The sequence below is a fragment of the Cebus imitator genome, unplaced genomic scaffold, assembly GCF_001604975.1.
Source record: "Cebus imitator isolate Cc_AM_T3 unplaced genomic scaffold, Cebus_imitator-1.0 Scaffold254, whole genome shotgun sequence".
NCBI lineage: Eukaryota > Metazoa > Chordata > Mammalia > Primates > Cebidae > Cebus > Cebus imitator.
In genome coordinates, this window is record NW_016107569.1 from 469,117 (window position 1) to 487,851 (window position 18,735).

General features: G+C 51.6%; 1 protein-coding gene and 1 non-coding gene across 12 annotated transcripts in view; both read right to left on the minus strand.

The window, feature by feature from the left end:
* The window catches only part of PRRC2B (proline rich coiled-coil 2B), a 120,262-nt gene that overhangs the window by 13,073 nt on the left and 88,454 nt on the right, over positions 1-18,735 (minus strand). For 6 of the 11 annotated variants that reach the window (XM_017499036.2, XM_017499034.2, XM_017499039.2 and 3 more), the window contains exons 14-25: positions 16,930-17,125; positions 12,150-12,366; positions 9,395-11,473; positions 7,948-8,153; positions 7,277-7,422; positions 6,509-6,650; positions 4,451-4,533; positions 3,694-3,885; positions 3,379-3,576; positions 2,574-2,660; positions 1,263-1,367; positions 916-1,108 (exon numbers count right to left, since the gene is read on the minus strand). In XM_017499036.2, the coding sequence (XP_017354525.1) occupies positions 916-1,108; positions 1,263-1,367; positions 2,574-2,660; positions 3,379-3,576; positions 3,694-3,885; positions 4,451-4,533; positions 6,509-6,650; positions 7,277-7,422; positions 7,948-8,153; positions 9,395-11,473; positions 12,150-12,366; positions 16,930-17,125 (3,844 nt within the window). The remainder of the gene's footprint in view (positions 1-915; positions 1,109-1,262; positions 1,368-2,573; positions 2,661-3,378; positions 3,577-3,693; positions 3,886-4,450; positions 4,534-6,508; positions 6,651-7,276; positions 7,423-7,947; positions 8,154-9,394; positions 11,474-12,149; positions 12,367-16,929; positions 17,126-18,735) is intronic. The other 5 variants (XM_037728040.1, XM_017499037.2, XM_017499042.2 and 2 more) reach the window with 3 other exon arrangements.
* On the minus strand, positions 293-378 carry LOC119467028. Its single transcript, XR_005195548.1, has one exon. It is a non-coding gene; the product is annotated as a small nucleolar RNA SNORD62 (small nucleolar RNA).

The window sequence follows — 18,735 nt, forward strand, 5'->3', positions numbered from 1 at the left end:
GCAAGAGAAGGTAGGTAGAAGAGGATCAAGCCTACTACGTCTGAATGTCCCTGAGGGAGACAGTCTACAGGTCTACCAGGGGATTCAGTAGGGATGATGCCATGTGTACAGAGGCTGCTCAGTTCCCAGCGTGCCTGCAGCACACACGTGCTCACACCTGGGACACACCTCAGGAAACCCAGGGAGGGTGCAGCGTCAGGCCTAGGAGGAAGGAGGTGGGCTCCGGCCTTACCACTCACCAACTGCCTCAGACAGTCGGAGGGGCATTCTACTTTAACTAGGGCTGCCTTGGCCTCTCATTCACTGTCCTCTTCATCTCCCTGCTATTGAGTCCACAGTGGAGGGTCAGAAGGATCTACTGGAATTACATCACTGAGACTGGGAGCTGGGCCCTCAAAACCCCCACACTTTCCCTTGGGTACATGAACACATGACAAAGATGGCAGTGGTCAGGACAAAAACAGCTACCAGTGACTGAGGGCTCTGCTGATACAAAGCCCTTTCCAGGTAAGACCTGGCTTCACAGGTGTTGCCACCCCAAGGAGCAAGGTCATCGCCCTGTTTCACTTAAGAGGGGAGGATGAGGCAGCTCGGGGAGAGCTGCACGCCAGCCGAGGCAGCACAGCTCCAGCACGTGACCCAGCTCTGACTCAGAGTCAAGCCCTGGCTCGCTCCTCTCACCAGGAGGCAGGAGTGCTTGGCTGTTGTCTCCCAGTTCTGTTTCCCAGCATGGGGACGCAGGATGTGCACATTACTTGCAGCACATAGGGATCTGCGACCACTCAGCCTGAAAACAAGTTGCTACTTCTACGTGTACTCAAGCCAAGGCCAGGAGGTGGCATTCAGGGCTGTTAATCCATTTCTCTCGATAATAAATGGAGAAGGCCCCAAGGCCTGGCTCAGGGGATGAGATACCTGGCATAGAAGCAGAAGGTGCTACAGAGGCCACAGGCATGGGTGGCATGGACACTCCACCGAAGGAGCTGTAGTTGACCCCGCTGGAGGCACCCACAGAGGATGGAGGCTGGATGCCTGAGCCAGCGCCGCCTGGAGAGCTCTGCTCCGGCAAACTGGGGGAGTTTTCCCAAGCCTTGCGCGCAGACTCCATCTTCAGAAGCAAGCGGGGGAGGGATGAAAATTACTATCACGATGGCAGTGGGCAGCACTGATCTAAGCTTTGGGGGTTGGGGGAATCCTCCCTTCTGCCTCTTCATAAACTGAGGTACTGGGTTGGGGCTCATCCAGCTCAGGGCTGGTATTACCTTCAGAGTGAGGTCGGCGGTGGGGAAGGACATTGGGGAGAGACCGATGGCCCTCTGGATGTGATGATCCCGCCGCAGGATGGGGATACTCTGTGTTAACCCTGCCTGGAGAGAAGGATAAGGGAACCATGGAACGCAAACAGAAGCAGAGACGGCTCTGCCCAAATCCATCCACGGCTCGCCTGAGCACATCCAAGGCTCGTCCAAATGCATCTATGACTTGTCCAAATGCATCCAATGGCTTTGCCCAAAACCACCTACAGTCCCCAATAGCATCTATTATTTGTCCACATGCACCCAAGACCACTAAGTAATGAAACTGATGGCAGCCACGACCCTCCTTGAGATGGTTGCCTTCATCTGTTTCCTCAACACAAGTCTGCAGAGAGCCATCCCCATATATCACACCCCATGGTGCCCTTCAGACAGGGAGAGCCATGTCCCAGCTGTATAGACATGAACTGGCTGCTAGCACGCAAGCACCTGGTTGAGAAGACACCTGCTACCTGGCCTGGAGATGTCTTGGGCCAGACAGGGAAGGCTGTGCCCCTCAGCAAACTGAAAAAGAGGGCCCTAGTAACAGAGGCTGGACATGCAACAGCACCCCACCATCTCCTGCAGATCCCCGGCATCCATCTGCATCAGAGACTGCAGGCTCTCAGACTAAAGAACCTTGCAGAGTCTAGCACTTCCAGGACATTTTTTTTTTTCATTTGACACCTATGAATATTGTATAGCACTCACATTCCTTGGAATCCTCCGGGAAATGCTGCCCAAATGATACTCATTCATTCAGCACATGCACTAGCAACCACCCCAGGAGGTGGTGAGGACAGAGCAGTGAACCAGATGCCTCAGCTCCCAGTGGCCACAACAGATGCAACTGCCAACTCCTGGGCCCATGGTGGGGCACCAGGAGATTTTCTGGATTACAGCAGTTAGATCACAGGCGGCCAAGACCCTTGGACGGTGAGATGGGGCCTCCCAAGGAGGCTTCTCCTACTCAATCTGTGCCCCTTACCCCTGGCCACTGAAAAGGCAACCTAAGTCTGGGCTCGAACCTGGCACAGAAGAGACATGGAACCAAAGTGGGCCAAATAAAGCAGACCTTAGGAACTGTACAATCCCCACTGGAAGGTCACAAAACCTGGGCAGGAATGTTTAAGCACCTTTTAAGGACATGGAGCTGCTAGCGACTGAGTCACGTGCCAGCCCAGGTCAGCCTGACTCCAATACATGCGCTGTCTCCTTTGCCCAGGACCTGCCAGCCCCAGGCTGTAAGCAGAGCCAGACGTAAAAGTGTTAACTTACATTACTGGCCAAGGCATCCTGAAGTTTGACAACTGGACTCCCGGCAGGACCAGAGGCAGAACCAGGTGCCAAGCTGAAATCGGAGTCCTGAAAAAAAGGCCACATAGCTCACTGAGATCTCCTGGCTCTACATTCCCAGGAGGCATACGTTAAAGTGATGCAGTTGCTGCGACTCAAAAACTCCACTGAGCAGTATTCACTGGAGCCACGAATGAGCAAGATGGCCAGATGTTTCCCCACGGCACAGGAGACAGGACGCCAGCCTCTCTGTCCCCCGGTCCCTTAGGTGGTCTGAAGGAGACAGGGAAGACCACTGGCCTGCCTGTCCCGAGAGCCTGGCCAGTGTCAATGAAGCAATCTTTTCTGAGGTGGAGTTTCACTCTGTTGCCCAGGCTGGAGTGCAGTAGCGATTCTCCTGCCTCAGCCTCCCAAGTAGCTGGGATTACAGGTGCATTCCACCAAGCCCGGCTGATTTTTGTATTTTTAGTAGAGATACGGTTTTACCATGTTGGTCAGGCTGGTCTCAAACTCCTGACCTCAGGTGATCTGCCCACCTTGGCCTCTCAAAATACTGGGATTACAGGTGTGAGCCGCCGTGCCCGGCCCAGTGAGGCAATCTTTAAAGCAACTCAACAGAGCACTGGCCACATGCAGGATTCCAAGCCAACACTCTAGTCACTACATAGTGCTTGGTTCCCATCCTTCTATTCTTTCCAGGAGACAATCCTGTCTGAGCCCCCAACCTCTCCAAGTACCAAAAATAAAAAGTAAAAAAAGCAAGCAAGAAAACAAATCAAACCCTCACTTTTGGATTGACTCCAAATTCAATGGGTGGCACAGGCAGCACGGAGTCCACATGAATCTCTACCCCATTCACAGGCGGAACAACAGCTCCTTGCAGTCGCTCGGCTCCCTCCGAGCCCTTTCTGTTTTTCAGAGAACGCTCGTTGCCGATGGGTCCTGGTCTGTGCTCCTTGCTCTGTCCAGAGCCTTGTTCTGAATCCTTGATAAAAAAAAAGCAGAGTTGGAGACATAGACTGGAATGACCACACTCTCCAGCTTCGACTGTCCCAAGAATTGGGGAAGACAACAAGACAGTGGCCCCTTCCACCCAGGTTACCTTCTGCTCAGATGGCTTTGGAGCCTGCTCCTTGTGGCCGTCAGCCTTGGGTTCTACCAGGCCGGGCCCGCTCATCTCCTCTGGCTTCAGAGTCCCATAGGGGGAGCTGCGCTGCGAGGAGGTCGCAGACGACTCCCGAGACTCTGCGCTCAAGTCAACGCCACTGTCTCCCTGGCTGCTCTTAAAACCCTGCTGTGCAGAGCACAAAATGGGTTAGAGCCTCAAACTCCAACTTGATTTTCCAGACAGTAAAACTGCGTGTGGCACTGAGACTCATCTGCCCCTTGCCAAGTGTGGTCCTGATCTTGGTCCTGCTATGCCAAGGGTGCCTCACAACTTACATGTGGCCAAATACACCAACCCCGATAGAGCTCATGACCACAGGATCTTACGCAGGCCCCAGACTGAGGCTGCCAAACCCATCTCACTCATGACCCAAACCAGACTACGTGACTGCTGACACCACTTCAGGGGAAGCCCTCAATCCCTCCTCCCACCCAGCACTGGGTCCTTCCTTGTTACCCCTTTTCTCTTTCTCTTACTCATGCAGGACCCACACGCAGGCCAGACTCCCGGCAGGAGTCAAGAGGGAAAACCACTGATGAGCTTGGGCTCATGACAACAACCAAATTCCCAGCTTGGCTGCTGGGGCAGGGGCTTGGGTGGGCTGGGACGCAGGGATCCACAGCAAGCTGGCCGTGTGGATGGTGAGCACATACTCATCCCAGGAGCAGCATTGGGCAGCGGCCACACTCACCTCCGCAGAGCCAGGCTCAGTGCTACTGAAGGCAGTGACAGCTTTCCTCCAGGAGTCACTGGCTGGGGCCTGCATGGGGAGAGCTGCCAGGGGAGGGAGACAGAGTCAGGGCATGAAACAGAAACCCGTCTAGAAAAACATGAGTTTATGAGCTCTTAAAGAACAGGCACAGGCACAGCCTGCAGAAATCCAACTCACCTGCCTCCTCTACACACCCCCGCTCCCTGCCCGCAGGTCCTATACATGACACCTGGTCAACAGCTCTGATGTGGAAGAGCTGCTCTGACAGCCTTACCTAACTTTCCACACCCTCACCCAACGTGTTTCTCAGCATCTCACTGATACAAGAGACAGTGAGCACGGCAGAAGCTGTCATTCCTGCTGATCTGGATTCTCTGGTGCTATTTCCACTATTCCGATGCTTCCTTTCACTTAGGCTACTTCTACAAGTTGGCAGTTTTTTTTTTAATTTTAAAAAATATATTTTTTCTTTTTTTGTTTCAAACAATAGAGACAGGGTCTCACTTTTGCCCAGGCCGGTCTTGAACTCCTGGCCTCAAGTGATCTTCACACCTTGGCCTCCCAAAGTGCTGGGATTGTAGGCGTGAGCTACCACTTCTGGCCAAAGTTGGCAGCTTCTACAGAGTCTTTGAAAGATCCAAGTGGGTATTACTAAAATCTGTTCAGCTCACAGACCACTTCTTGAGTGGCCACAGATCCTGAGCCCAGAAAAATAAATATGCATACAAAAGTTTACATGCTAGAGTAGGGTGTGGGGCGCACATCTGTAATCCCAGCTACTCAGGAGGCTTGAGGCAGGACTGCTTGAACCCAGGAGTTCAAGTCCAGCCTGGGCAACATAGTGAGATCCCATCTTTTTAAAACAAAAACGCTTTCTCGTGCTATTTTAATATCCAAGGGCCCTCTGAAGCCATCCATGGATGCAATCCCTGGTCTGAGCAACCAGTGAGACCCTGTAGAATTCTGGAGGAAAGGATCTGACAAAAGGGGATGACTCACACCTGGCGGCTCAACCAATCTGGCAGCTGGATATTTTTGGACATTAATACGATGACACTTATCACTCAGCCACTACCAAATCTAGTGCTATTGATGTTTTCTCAAATGACTGTGCTTCCTTTCCATCAAAGTTGGGCATGTTGAATGTTATTTTGTAGTTTGCTACAACCAAAGTTTTCACCAAGCACATGAGGACAGGCAATGTGGAGACAGTGAAAGATTCAAGGCCCAGAACTCAGTGTCTTGGGTGCTTGTCCTGTGACCCTGTAGTCAAGTCCCTTCCTTCTAGAAGCCTCAGCTGCTTTGTAGAAAAATGAACTGGCAGTAGGTGACCTCTCCAAGCTCCCCTTATGGGCCTGAGCTGTTAAATGTCACATGTCCTATGCACGCTCTGGGCTAACAGTACAGGACCCTGCCTAGGAAGCTTCAAGAAGAACCTATTCTATGAAAATAGTTTTCTATTTTAAAAGGAAAAGTTACCAGAAAAATCACATTCCATACAGAATTTTTCAAAAAAACTTTTTCAGGGAAACATTTTCTAAAAAGTAGCATATATGCTCTTATGGTCTCAGTTTGCCTTTCCAGAAGAGCATTCAGGGCGGAGCTTCCAGAGCCTTCCCCATGTTAAGAAAGGGTGCAGAACACAGAAGACAGTTGCTGAACTCCTGTGGCTGGTCTGTCAGTCACTTGATGCTCTTCCGTTAAGTTGGTAGGAGAACACGATGACTGACACGAGCAAAGGCCAATCCCATTGCTGCGCAGTCTCAGCTCAAGGGGCCACTGATTTCCAGATCACTGGACAGAATGAATGCTCTGCTCTTCTACCAAATTTTAGGCAAGGAAAATTGTGTATCTGTTTGGGGGCTGCAGCAGCAAATCGTTCAGTTCGCATTCAACACTAGCTCAGCAGTGGAACCCTGCAAATGGGTACTGTTCCAACTATGCCTGTAGCTCAAAAGCAGGATCCTCCCTAAGACGCAAACCCGGTCTGTGATGTGACCTTGGGAGCCACAGCTGGCGTCACAACCCCTAACTCACCCTGGCTGCTGCTCTCCCAGATCTCAGTGCCCAGGCTGCTACCAGGCGTGGTCATGTCGCCTTGCTCCAGACATAAGTTGTTCTGCTTTTTCGCAAATCGAGGAGGAATACGGGAGGAAAGGCCTCGACCTTTGACAGGCACCTGAGGGGAAGACAGGGTGCTGTAATCTAGCCTAAGGCACGACGACTGACGAATTCTCCCCAGGACAAGTATCCCAGGTACCAAAATGACACCACCTGAAAATGTTCCAGAGATGAGTGGAATGCTGGTCTCCCAAAACCTCAAGTAGAATGAACTGTGAGGCCAAGCCAAGCACCCCCCAGGGAAAGACCTGAAAGGCCAATGGACCGTGATCTGTGTGCGGGTCCAGCCCTGTCTCCATTTGAGTACACGGTTCACTAACCACGTAATTTCAGAGAGCCCAATCTTATTCCGCTCAGGAATGAGGAGTGGGGAGGGAGGAGGAGCTGGGAGCGAACCGAGGTCTACATCTTGGCTTGGACACGTTTCCGCTGTTATCACCCTAGACAAATCACCCTCTTCAAGACTCAGTTTCTTCCTCTGCAGAACAATGATGCCACCACCTATTCCTACTTTGATGGAAGGGTCTTGATAATAGCAGGCACAGGGAGACAATGCATGCTTACTAAATACTCCTTTCTTCCTCTCTGCCACCTTAAGCTTGCCTGAGAACTCCCTTACCTGGCTCTAGGTTTGCTAGGCATCTGCCAGCCTGCCCTCCCGCCCCACGCACCCCAGCCCCTCACCTGCACGGCCTGCTCCTTCTTTCTTCTCTCTTCCTCCAGCAGGCGGCGCTGCTTCTTGGTCAGGACTTCGATGAAGCCTTCACCTACCATAGAACCCACCTCACTCTCCTCTCCGGGGCTGGACCCGCAATTTTCGATGATGGCACCTGAACCATGATTTTACGAGAAGGAACAGTCTTTCCATTCACCAGAAGGCAAGAACACCACAATTCAACAGGCGCCTGAGATCTAGCATCAGACTGGACAGAAACCTGGACGGGACTTCGTCTTTCTCAGGCTGTCTCTGATCTAACATACCGTTATCACAAACCAAAGAGGCCCGAGGGCACAAGTGAGAGAACACTCAAAGGGCATGCTTAAACCCCAGCTCTGCTCCTAGCCAGCTGTGAGACCTTGGACATGCCACCCAACGTCTCTGGGTCCCAGGCTTCCCCTCTTTAAAGCGCAGAAGCTCCAAGGTGTCACAGGGATCCAATGGCCTGTGAGCAATAGCTGGCAGGAATCTTGCCTACTCTGCTCACCTCCGCAGCCCCAGAACCCAGCCCAGTGCCTGCCCAGGCTATTCCGAAAGCTAAGGCACTCAGTGCAAGGGCAAACTCGGCAGCCCTGAGGACTGCAAGGCCCCTGGTTCCACCTGAGCTCTTTGCCCTGAAGATGTGAGGGCAACTTACTTCCATAGTTCAGGTCAAACTGTTTCATGGCCTCTCCCTGTTCGCCTGCCCTCTGAGCAGCCAACTTGGCCTCTTTCTCAGCCTTCTTACTGGAGGCTTCAGGAAGGTCAGCATTGGCATGGGCTGCCCGCTCCAGGGCATAGGGGGAGTGGCCGCTCCCACCGCTGCAACCACTAAGACCTCCAGGCAAGGCCTCATCTGGGGATCTGTAAGGGAAAGAGGATGGTGTTAACCAGAGGCTGGGGAAGGAGGGAAACGCGGCACATGCACACAGCCTGCACACAGGCCAGGCGCCCTGCTCTAGGCCTCTTCTTCTCGCTGACCCCTCGGGTGGGGAGGAGCGGCTCGTGGCAGCAGTGCATCCATGTCTGTGTGCAAACACACACGGAAGGCTGCCCCCACCGGCTCTGCCTGCTCCTGAGGAAAGTGGCGGTTTCCTGCTGCTCCCCAGGGCTTTCCCACATGCTACATTCAGAAAGAGTAGGGGGAGAGAGACAAGGGGAATACGCTCGGAACAGAGCCACCAGCATTCCTGCTCCTCTCCAGGAGTCGCTGACCAGAACGGCGCCCAGGCCTTGCCCTGCCACAGGGCCCTCAGGGCAGAAAATGGAGATGAAGCTGAGGGTCAGCCTCTGGAGCCTGGGAAGCGAGGTTAAATGCCACCTGAGAAAGTCAGCGTCCTCTGTGGCTCCTTCTCTGGGAGTTGACGTGCCTCGAATTCTAAGGAGGGTGGAGGTGTGAAGCTGTCTGCCTCAGTGTGCTGAGGACAGGGAAGGCCTCAGCAGCCCCTGCACCTCCCTGTCCATGGCACGAACCAAGTGCTGTCAGTCAACTAGACTGTGCAGGGGACCCTCTCCCGGGCCCTGAGCCCGGGTCATCACCCGAATGCCCCTGGCTGTGGAAGAGGCACTCGCTGGGCCATGGGCAGCCCGCTCCCCTCTGCTGGGCTCCTGCCATGCTGAGGGGGCAGCCCCACTGTGGGGCCACATCTCCTCACCATGGAGCAACAGAGCCACCTGGGAAGAGCCACTTTTAAGCAGCCACAAGGCCAACGATGCCCCCTAGGACGCCGCCTGGCAGCAACTCCGGAGCAGAGGACTCTGGTGGGCGGACCGGGGCCTGGCACTGTGCACAGGCAAACCTCCTCACAGCAGCAGCCCTCGGCAGGGCTCCAGGGACACACGCAGGGACACACGCCTGGATTCCCAGGCCGGGTGCTGGACAGTGGCCACAAGAGCACCGCTTTTGGGTGGGGGGCCACTAGCCACAACAACATCACCACGAGAGAAGCAGACAAGCAATGCGGGGCAGGCAATGAAGACGCGCACACACAAGGGCCTGGGGGCAGGTCCCCAGCCCCGACACATGGGGGCATGCACGCGTGAACTCAGTGCTGCTGAGAACAGAACACAACAACAAAAAGGGCCTGGGTGATGTCTGGTTTTACCTTTTGGCTTTCAAAGGCGTCCCATTCTCTTGGCTCTCATAGCAGGGGGAGGTATCACCACCACCTGGCCTAACGGGCTTCTCCCCAAACCCTCCCGGCTCCAGCTTTCGGCTCTGTCTGTCAACCAAGGGTCTCTGACTGGAGAAGCTCCTCTTGGCCAGCTCCTTCTTCTCACCCAAACCGGCCCCTGACAGGCCACCGTCCACCTGGGAGTCGGGCTCGGACCCGGGGCCTTCCCGCCGCTCCCGTCGTTCACTGAAGTCGCTGCTCTCAGAGGCCGTCTCCCACTCCTCGTTGGCGTGATCGGAGGAGTTCTGGTATGAGAGTTCTGGGGACCGGCGACCCACAGTGCCACTCTTATCCCCAGAACACAGTTTGGGCCTGCCTGGCCACTGACCTGCCAGCAGGTGGGGCTCCTCCTCGGGTCCCCACAGGCCCAGGGACTCCCGTTCTTGCCGTAGGCGCCGGAAGCGAGGGGGCTTATCTTGGCGTGGGGGGCGCCTTCTCCTGAAGGGCCGGTTCTCTGCATTTTCAGAATCCACCACGTGGTCATCTTGGAAAAAGGACCTCTTATCCTCTGAGCGGTTATCCTCGAAGCCCCTGCCACCAAACGCGTCAGGGTGTCTGTAGGAATCTGGGACATAGTCTCTGTCTGCAGATCGCCGGGATCCACATGTGTCAGAAGGGCCATATTCCTGCCAAGAGCTGCCAGGACTTTTGCTCTGCCAGTGGGGTGACTCTTTGGAAGTGAAGGTTCTCCGTCCATACCCACAATTGCTCAGCCGCGGAGGGAGGGCGCGCCCAAAGGCCCGAGGGCCTCGGCTCTTGGCATCTAGACCGTTATGGTCCTCGGAGCACACCTTGTTGGACCGCCAAGAATCTCTGCAGTCGCCTTTCTTCAAGGTGCTCTCCTCCCTCTCCAGGAGCGAGCCTTCGTTCCCGTTCTCGGAGCCCCTCTGCCGGCGCCGCTTGGGAAGTTCTTCATACTCTGAGCCCTCACTGTGGGTTTCACTGGCGACTCTCCGCCTGGGCTTGGCTCTGGGGCAGTCCTCGGGCCGAGCAAACTCTCGCAGGCTCCGGCCGCGGCCACTGCGCTGGCTGCTGCAGTAGATGCTGCGGGCCCCCAGGACCCCCCCGCCACAGAGGCTGCTCCCGTTGCTGCCAGCAGGCCGACCACGAAAAGTGAACTCTCTGAAACCACGGCCCCGGCCCCGGGCCTGCCCTCTGACCCCAAAGGCTTGCTCCTCATCAATAAAGATCCAGTTATTTCTCTTCGTGGGGGGAACATCGCTGGACTCTCGTGGGGGTCTGGTTTCCCAGGCCTTGTCAGGTTTCTCCTCCTCTTCAAATTTGGTGGCCTCGTGGTCAAAAGTGGTGTGGGCAGGGCCCTTGTCCTCCAAAGTGGCAGCAGAGGAGTTGGCCAGAGAAGCGTCGTTCTCTTCATCCTCGTCCTTTTCTGCCGTAGGGCTCTGCTCCTTCTCCTTGGCCAGCCGGGAGCTCTCCTCCCCTAGCTCCTGCTTAATCTTCTCGAGCTCCTTCTCCTTGTCTTCCACCTTGAGGGCTTTTAGAACTGGTTTCTTGATGGGTCCCGACCTCCGGGTCCTGCCCATCTGCTCCGGGTGCTGGCTGCTGGAGCTCCGGGGCTCAGGAGTCCATTCGGGCTCCGAGGACGGCTGTTTATTGGGGCTCCCCTTCTTGTCCCAGGAGATGTTAAAGGCTGTCCCCTCCCGGGGTGCCTCCCGCTCGACACCATGGGCTGTGTCAGCGGTCTTTGCCTGGCGGCTAACGTCCCAACTGCCACACTCTGGCTTTTTCTCATCTGGGACAAAGTCAGGCCCCAATGGGGAACACCTGAGGTTTTGGGTGTGACCCCCAGGAGTGCCTGCTTCCTGAATATTTTCTTGGGGTGGAAACAAAAGCTCCTGGCCTATTCTTTGAGAAGAGATACAGCTGTCAAAGTCTGCTTGGGCCTTCTTGTCAAAAGCACTCAAGTACTCCTCCCCTCTCTCCTCAAAGAGATCGCGCTGGGCACTTACGCCCCCTGACCTTCCGAGTGAGGCAGAGAAAGAGCTTTCATTCCTGAAAAGGAACCAGAAAAATCAGTCAACGTTGATTGGAGCCTGGTTCCTGTTTTCCATGCTGAACACAGAGCTTAGTTTTAAAAAGAAAAAAAAAATTTTTAAAGATAGTTAAAAAAAAAAAAAACACACGTAATAACATTTGCTCTATCTTTAAACATGTCTCAGAAATGCCAGGCCATGAACTGGTCGGTGGCCCCTGGAGTCCATGAGAGTGAAGAGTGTTCTGGCTGCCAGCTGGGCGCGGCCTGCTCCCTGGAGACAGAGGAGCCGTGCAGTCCTCCGGGTCAAAGAGCAAGCTGGAGCCTGGGAGGCCGGGAAGAGTTTGGGGCCAGGGGGCGGCAGGGCTAACTCTGTTTACTTCCACAGAAAGGAGCCAAGACCCACACTCTGGACCCCAAGTGCCTTGTGAAGCCCCCACCCACCTGCCCTGTGCCCAGGGCTTGATGACTCCCAGGACTTCTCCTTCACCGTAAGTCTCACCATCAGAAAAGGGCCTCTTGCCCAAAGCATTCAAGCAATCCTCCTCACACTCTCCTTCCCCAGTGGGGCTCCTTCAAAGAAGCCCGTCTCCCATGGGCAGTGTCTCCTAGGGTGGTAGCTCAGCCCAGAGCCCTCTTGATTAGGACCCGAGTCTTCCTTCAGTGGCAAGGCAGCAGGACCAGGCTTCATCTCACCTGACACGCATGTCCATAGCCAAGGTGTCGCTCGACTTTGGGTGTGGGAGCGGGTAGCCCTTGCTCTGCAGTGCCATGTAGCCCTCTGGGCTCCACACAGGGGCTGGATCAATGGGGGTCACTTTTCTTTCTTGGAGTGAGGGCACACAGTTCGGATCCTCAGAGCGACAGCCTGTCCCATTGAGGGACTCTTGGGGCATCATGGGCTTCATCAGTCCTGAAGAAGGCAAAGACTGATCTACATCATCTCATTTAGAAAGCCCCGCTCCAATCTGAGGGTTAATCAAAGGCCCAAAGAACACAACCATCACGTGGATACAGAGCCCCACCCACCTACACATCACAGGGCTCTTAATCTCTTTCCTGACCTGAGGACCTCTGAAGGCACACATGCATGTACCCTGACTGGTTCAAAGACCTGTGAAGCCCAAGGAAGAGGGGCAAGAAAAGCACATTTGTCAGTTATGGGCTTGGTCCTTAACACTCACAGGACAGGGGATGAAGCCTTTCTATACAGGGCAGGGAAATACAACTGTTTAAAACAAAGACCCAAAAGGGCCACACCCTCAAAAGGCACATTAGACAGACTAAGCGCTTTACTACCGGGAACAGATTGGGAGGTCTGTCTGTCTGGCCTGGACTGGGGCAGGGAAACAACTGCCCTCTCCCAGGAATTCAGACGCACATGCTTGCTTTCACAGGGGTTTAAGGGATGGAGACCAGATTTCTACCTCCCCAAACGGTCCAGAAACCTCCTAAGTTAATATAAAAGGTAGTTCTAGGCTGTCAGAAGGAAACAAAAACACTCTGAAGGAACATAGCCTCAACCTGAACAATCCTGGATCACCACAGATAAAATGCTATTGAAACTGAGTTCGCAGTCCCAAATTACCAGAACATATGGGAAAGGTAACCCACCACGAGTTGATGGTGAGCCCACAGGATCAGATGCCTCCCCAAGAACTTCAATTAACAGAACAATCTGTTGAATACCAGAAAATTATCTTTTAAATCATTAAAAGCATAAAAGGAGGAAATAGAGAGAACCTATCTTTCATATTTTCTAAGACACTTGGGAAACAGAATGAGAATGTACAAAATAAACCTAATGGAAGCCCTATAAAGAATGAGGAATTGGCAATATTTGAAGTCATAATTAGAAGAAAAATTTCCAAAAGTGATTAGAGACAAACATTTTTAGATTCAAGCACAATGAATATTAAGCAGAATAAAATACAGATGTACCCCTAGGCATCACACATTGAAACAGAACTATAGGACACCAAAGACAAAGAGAAGATTTTTAAAGTACCCAGAGAGAAAACTGAGTATCCAAAAATGATACTCTACTATTTCCATTTCAGCAGCAAGAGGAGCCAAAAGAAATGGAATTAGCCAGGCATGGTGGTATTTACCTATAATCTCAGCTACTCAGGAGGCTAAGGTAGAAGAATCACCTGAGCCTAGGAGGTAGAGGCTTCAGTGAGCTAAGATTGTGCCACTACACTCCAGACTAGGTGACAGAGTAAGACTGTCTCGAAAAAGAAAATTCACCTTCACAGCACTGAAAGAAAACAACTGTCAACCCAGGATTCTATACCCAGCTACACTAGCATTCAGGGTGATATAAAGATTTTTTAGATATAGACTTTTTGGCAATAGATAATCTATTACCAAACCTTTAAGAACTGAAAAACGTGGCCAGGTACAGTGGCTCACGCCAGTAAACCCAACACTTTGGGAGGCTGAGGTGGGTGGATCACGAGGTAAGGAGTTTGAGACCAGCCTGGTCAATATGGTGAAACCCTGTCTCGGCCGGGTGCGGTGGCTCACGCCTGTAATCCCAGCACTTTGGGAAGCCGAGGCGGGTGGATCACGAAGTCAAGAGATCGAGACCATCCTGGTCAACATGGTGAAACCCCGTCTCTACTAAAAATACAAAAAATCAGCTGGGCATGGTGGTGTGTGCCTGTAATCCCAGCTACTCAGGAATCGCGCCATTGCACTCCAGCCTGGGTAACAAGAGTGAAACTCTGACTCAAAAAAAAAAAAAAAAACAAAACAAAACAACCCTGTCTCCAACTAAGAATGCAAAAATTAGCCAGGCATGGTGGCGAGCGCCTGTAGTCCCAGGTACTCAGGAGGCTCAGGCAGGAGAATCGCTTGAACTCAGGAGGGCAGAGGGTACAGTGAATTGAAATTGCGCCACCACACTCCAGCCTGCACAACAGAGTGTGACTCAGTTTCAAATAAACAAACAAACAAATAAGAACTGAAGAGCATAAAGAATGTACTTCGTGAAGTAGTAAAATGAATCCCAGAGGGAAGAAAAAAGATAAAACAAGGAAAAAGCAGTAAGAAAACTGGTAAGTATATAGGCGCATCTGAACAATCACAGACTGGATTAAAAAACAAAAATAGGCCAGGCGTGGTGGCTCATGCCTGTAATCCCGGCACTTTGGGAGGCTGAGGAGGCAGATCACCTGAGGTCAGGAGTTTGAGACCAGCCTGGCCAACATGGGGAAACCCTGTCTCTTCTGAAAATACAAAAATTAGCTGGGTGCGGTGGTACACACCTGTAATCCCAGCTACTCAGGAGGTAGAGGCTGGTGAATCCCTTGAAACCTGGAGGCAGGAGTTGCAGTGAGCCGAGATCACACCACTGCTTTCTAGCCTAGGTGACAAGGGAAAACACACACACACACCCCCACCCACCCACCCCTACCTGTTTGATGGGCATAAAAACAAGAACAAACTGAAATACAAAGCCAAGACCACAAGACTGATGGAGGCAGTAATCAAAGTTCAGGCAAAGGGTAAAGATACTGATTATACTTTGCTTAGTTGAAGATGCATGTCGGAATTTTCATGTAACCACTAACATATAGAAATGAAATGTAGAAGGAAAAGAAAAACAAGAATAGGACCAAGAAAAGGCAAGAATTAAAAAAAAGGCATAGAAAGGAATAAAAGTGGAATGCATACAAAATATTATAGTTGGAAAATCTAAATATAATAATCCCAATAAGGCAGGGCAAGTTGGCTCATGCCTGTAATCCCAACACTTTGGGAGGCCAAAGTAGGCAGATCACTTGAGGTCAGGAGTTTGAGACCAGCCTGGCCAACATAGTAAAATCCCATCTCTACTAAAAATACAAAAAAATCAGCTGGGCATAGTGGCAGGTGTCTGTAATCCCAGCTACTCCAGAGATAAAGGCAGGAGAATCACTTGAACCTGGGAGGCAGCGGTGGCAGTGAACCGAGATCACACCACTGCACTCCTGCCTGGGTGACAGAGTGAGACCCCTGTTTCAAAAACAAAAAAACACAAAAATTAGCTGGGCACGGTGGTGGGCACCTGTAATCCTAGCTACTTGGGAGGCTGAGGCAGGAGAATCGCTTGAACCTGGGAGGCGGAGGATGCAGTGAGCTGAAATAGCACCACTGCACTCTAACGTGTGCGACAGAGTAAAACTCTGTCTCAAATGATAATAATCCCAATAAATCTAAAGGCACCAATTTTTACAGTTAAAAGTCATAGGCTTTCAGAGTGGTAAGGCCACACACATCTTGTAGATACAAAAATATACTCCCCAAAAATCGAGGCTCAAAGAGGCTAATAGTAAAAATTGGAACAAAGGATTTCAAATAAGTACTAATCAACAGAAAACTAGAATAATTATATTACTATCAGACAAAGTAGGCAATAAATATAGAAAGCACAATTTATGATAACAAGGGTGCTCTATAAGGATAGAAGGAACAGGTATGCCTCCAGATAGACAAAGCAAAAACTGAAAGACTCCCAAAGAAGATCTGACAAATCCACAATCATAGTGGGACATTTTAAAACACTTTTTAGTAGCTGGTCAAAGGGACAAAAATTTACAATGATGAAGATATTTGCACAACACAATTAGCATGCTCAATTTAATGGACTATATCCAACCAGAGAATACAACCTTTTCAGGCAAATGTAGAATGTTAAAAAAGAATCTCCATGTAAGGGGCTACAGAGGAAATCCAACAAATGTCAAGCAACCTAAGTCAGGAGTTGGTCAGCAATTGCAGCCATTAAACAAAACTCAGCCTGCTGCCGTTTTTACAAGTAATGTTTTACGGAGAAACAACCATGCTCATTCACTTACCACTGATTGTTTGTGGCCGCTTTTGTCCTACAACACCAAAACTGACTACTTGATCAAGGCCTAAAAGACTTACTACCTGGTCATTTGTAGAAGTCTGCTGACCCCTGGTCTATGTCACATAGACCATATTATCTGACCAAAAAGCAGCTACACTACACCACAAAGAGAGCCATAAAAGCCAAAAATTAATAAACTAAGCATATAATATTTTAAAGGCACTAATAAAAAAAAAAAGCAGACATTATTAAAATAAAACCCAAATAAGAGAGAGGAATGAAAAAACCCAAAAACTGATTTTAAAAAGGCACTAGACAAACCTTGGGAAAGATTAATCAAGGAAAAAAGAAAAAGCACAAAGAATGTTAAGAATGAGAAGAGGGACAAAATGACACAGCAGAAATCCAAAATTAATTAAAGCAATTTATGATACATGGTGTTCATGACTTTCCCAACAATTCTTTATGAAAGAACTATCACTGTACCTATACTTTGCAAGTGAGTAGTTTGAAACTCAGACCAGTTGTGTACTTGACAAAGAACCAGACCAAAATCCAGGTGTGTTGAGATGACACCCTTGACCACTGTGCTATCCTGGGTGCTACAGGTATGAACCATTAGACCACAGTGCTTACCTGAGGGATGCAGGGCGGAGGGGTAGAAGTCCACTGGGGTCCGAGTGGGCGTGATGCGCGGGTCCATGTAGGAAGGCATCATCATCCACCTGGGATCGAAGCCCAGCATCTGGGGGTGGTGTGGGTAAAAGGTGCGCTGGGGGTGGGACGGTGGGGGGTACACCGGCTGCCAGTGCTGCATCTTGTACAGCTGCTCCTGCCCAGGCAGAAAGAGAGACTTGCTCAGGCAGGTGTGGCAGGGGGCAGAGATGCTACCTAACATACGTTCTTCCAGCTTTCCAGCAGGCAGCATAGAAAGCCCACCCAAAACAGAAGACCAAGGAGGGGAGGGATGAGCAGCTGCTCGAGGGGGAGTCCCCAGTGTGTTACAGCTTGCAAGCTGAGGTCCCTGTCCAAGGCTGGTGGACAGCCATACCATTATCACAATGGAGGCCCATCTGCACCTGTGCCACACGAGACAGGCTAGGTTTTCACTTAGATCAGACACTCCTGGAACCCACCAGCAGCCTCCCACAGAACATCTGGACGCTGGCCACTTCTCCCCTCCTGCAGCTACCACCTGAGGGGAGTCAGCATCCCTTCCCTGCTCCCTCCTGGCCCCTTCAATCCATCTCCATCCGCAACCAGGGTGATCTTTTCACATATACACCCCATCCCCAATATATCGACCCCTAGCTCAAAAGACCCTTCAGTGGTTCTCTACTGCTCTCTGACTGACAGCCCAAATCCTATGAGGCTACTCGTGACCTGTGGGGTTAGGATGAGGGCTGGGTCCTGCGTGGCCTCGCCCAGTCTGCTTTTCTAGCTTTGCCTCGCACAACTGGCCCTCCACTTTCTGCTCCATATATCCCTGATACCCACTTCAGGCCATGGGAACACACTGGGGCCCCCAGGTAAGGACCTCTTTCCTCCATCCCTAAATGCAGGTTTCCAGCTTAAACACATCCTCTAGGAAGCCGGTCATAACCCCCAGACCACACCAGGTCCCTGGTTCTCTGTTCCCACAGAACGGCCGGTGCTCTTTTGTTGTACTCAAAGCAGCTGATGGTTTTTACTGGTGGCCAAACCCTAAGAGACTCCCTGTGCACCCTTGCCCCCAGCACCACACTTGGGATACAGAACATTTGCACAAATGGGTAAACAAAGCATCAGTGAACTACTCAAAGTCAAGGCCCTTGCCTGATTTCAGACCCTGCTTCTTATCCCATCAGTGACGTCGGGCACTAATTTCTAAAGGAACCCTGAATTGGCCTTGAGGCCAGGACTCACTGCTGCATCACACTTTGAGGACACCCAAGTGGCCTCCAGCATACGCCCTTCTATTCCACAAACAAAAAGGCCGCCAACCCTCCTGGCAGTCTATAGCACATCCTCAGATGGTTCTCCGGACAGTTCTGTTGGCGCTCCCATCACCTATTAAGAGCACTCAATAAATATAGCTCATCAATCAAGAGACTTGAGTCACTCACTGTCCCAGTCCACAGAGAAGGCTGTGGGCCTCCATCTCCCACCTCCTTGTCCTGTCTAGACCCTAGGTCCCCAGGGAATATGACCACACAGGCCGCCTTGGTGCTTTCCGACCTTCTATTCTTAAGGAAGGACTTATCCATCACTTCCCTCCACACCTCAATTGCCCAGAGCAATTGTCACTGCTAGGTTTGGCATGGATAATTCCAGAGACCTCCCCAGTCAGTAATTTTATACCCCACGAACATGAGTAACTACGCAGTGCTTGCCTACAGTACTATGCTCTAAAAGCAATTAAAGGCAGCGCCTGGAATGCTCCCAGGGGCCTAGAGGAGAGAA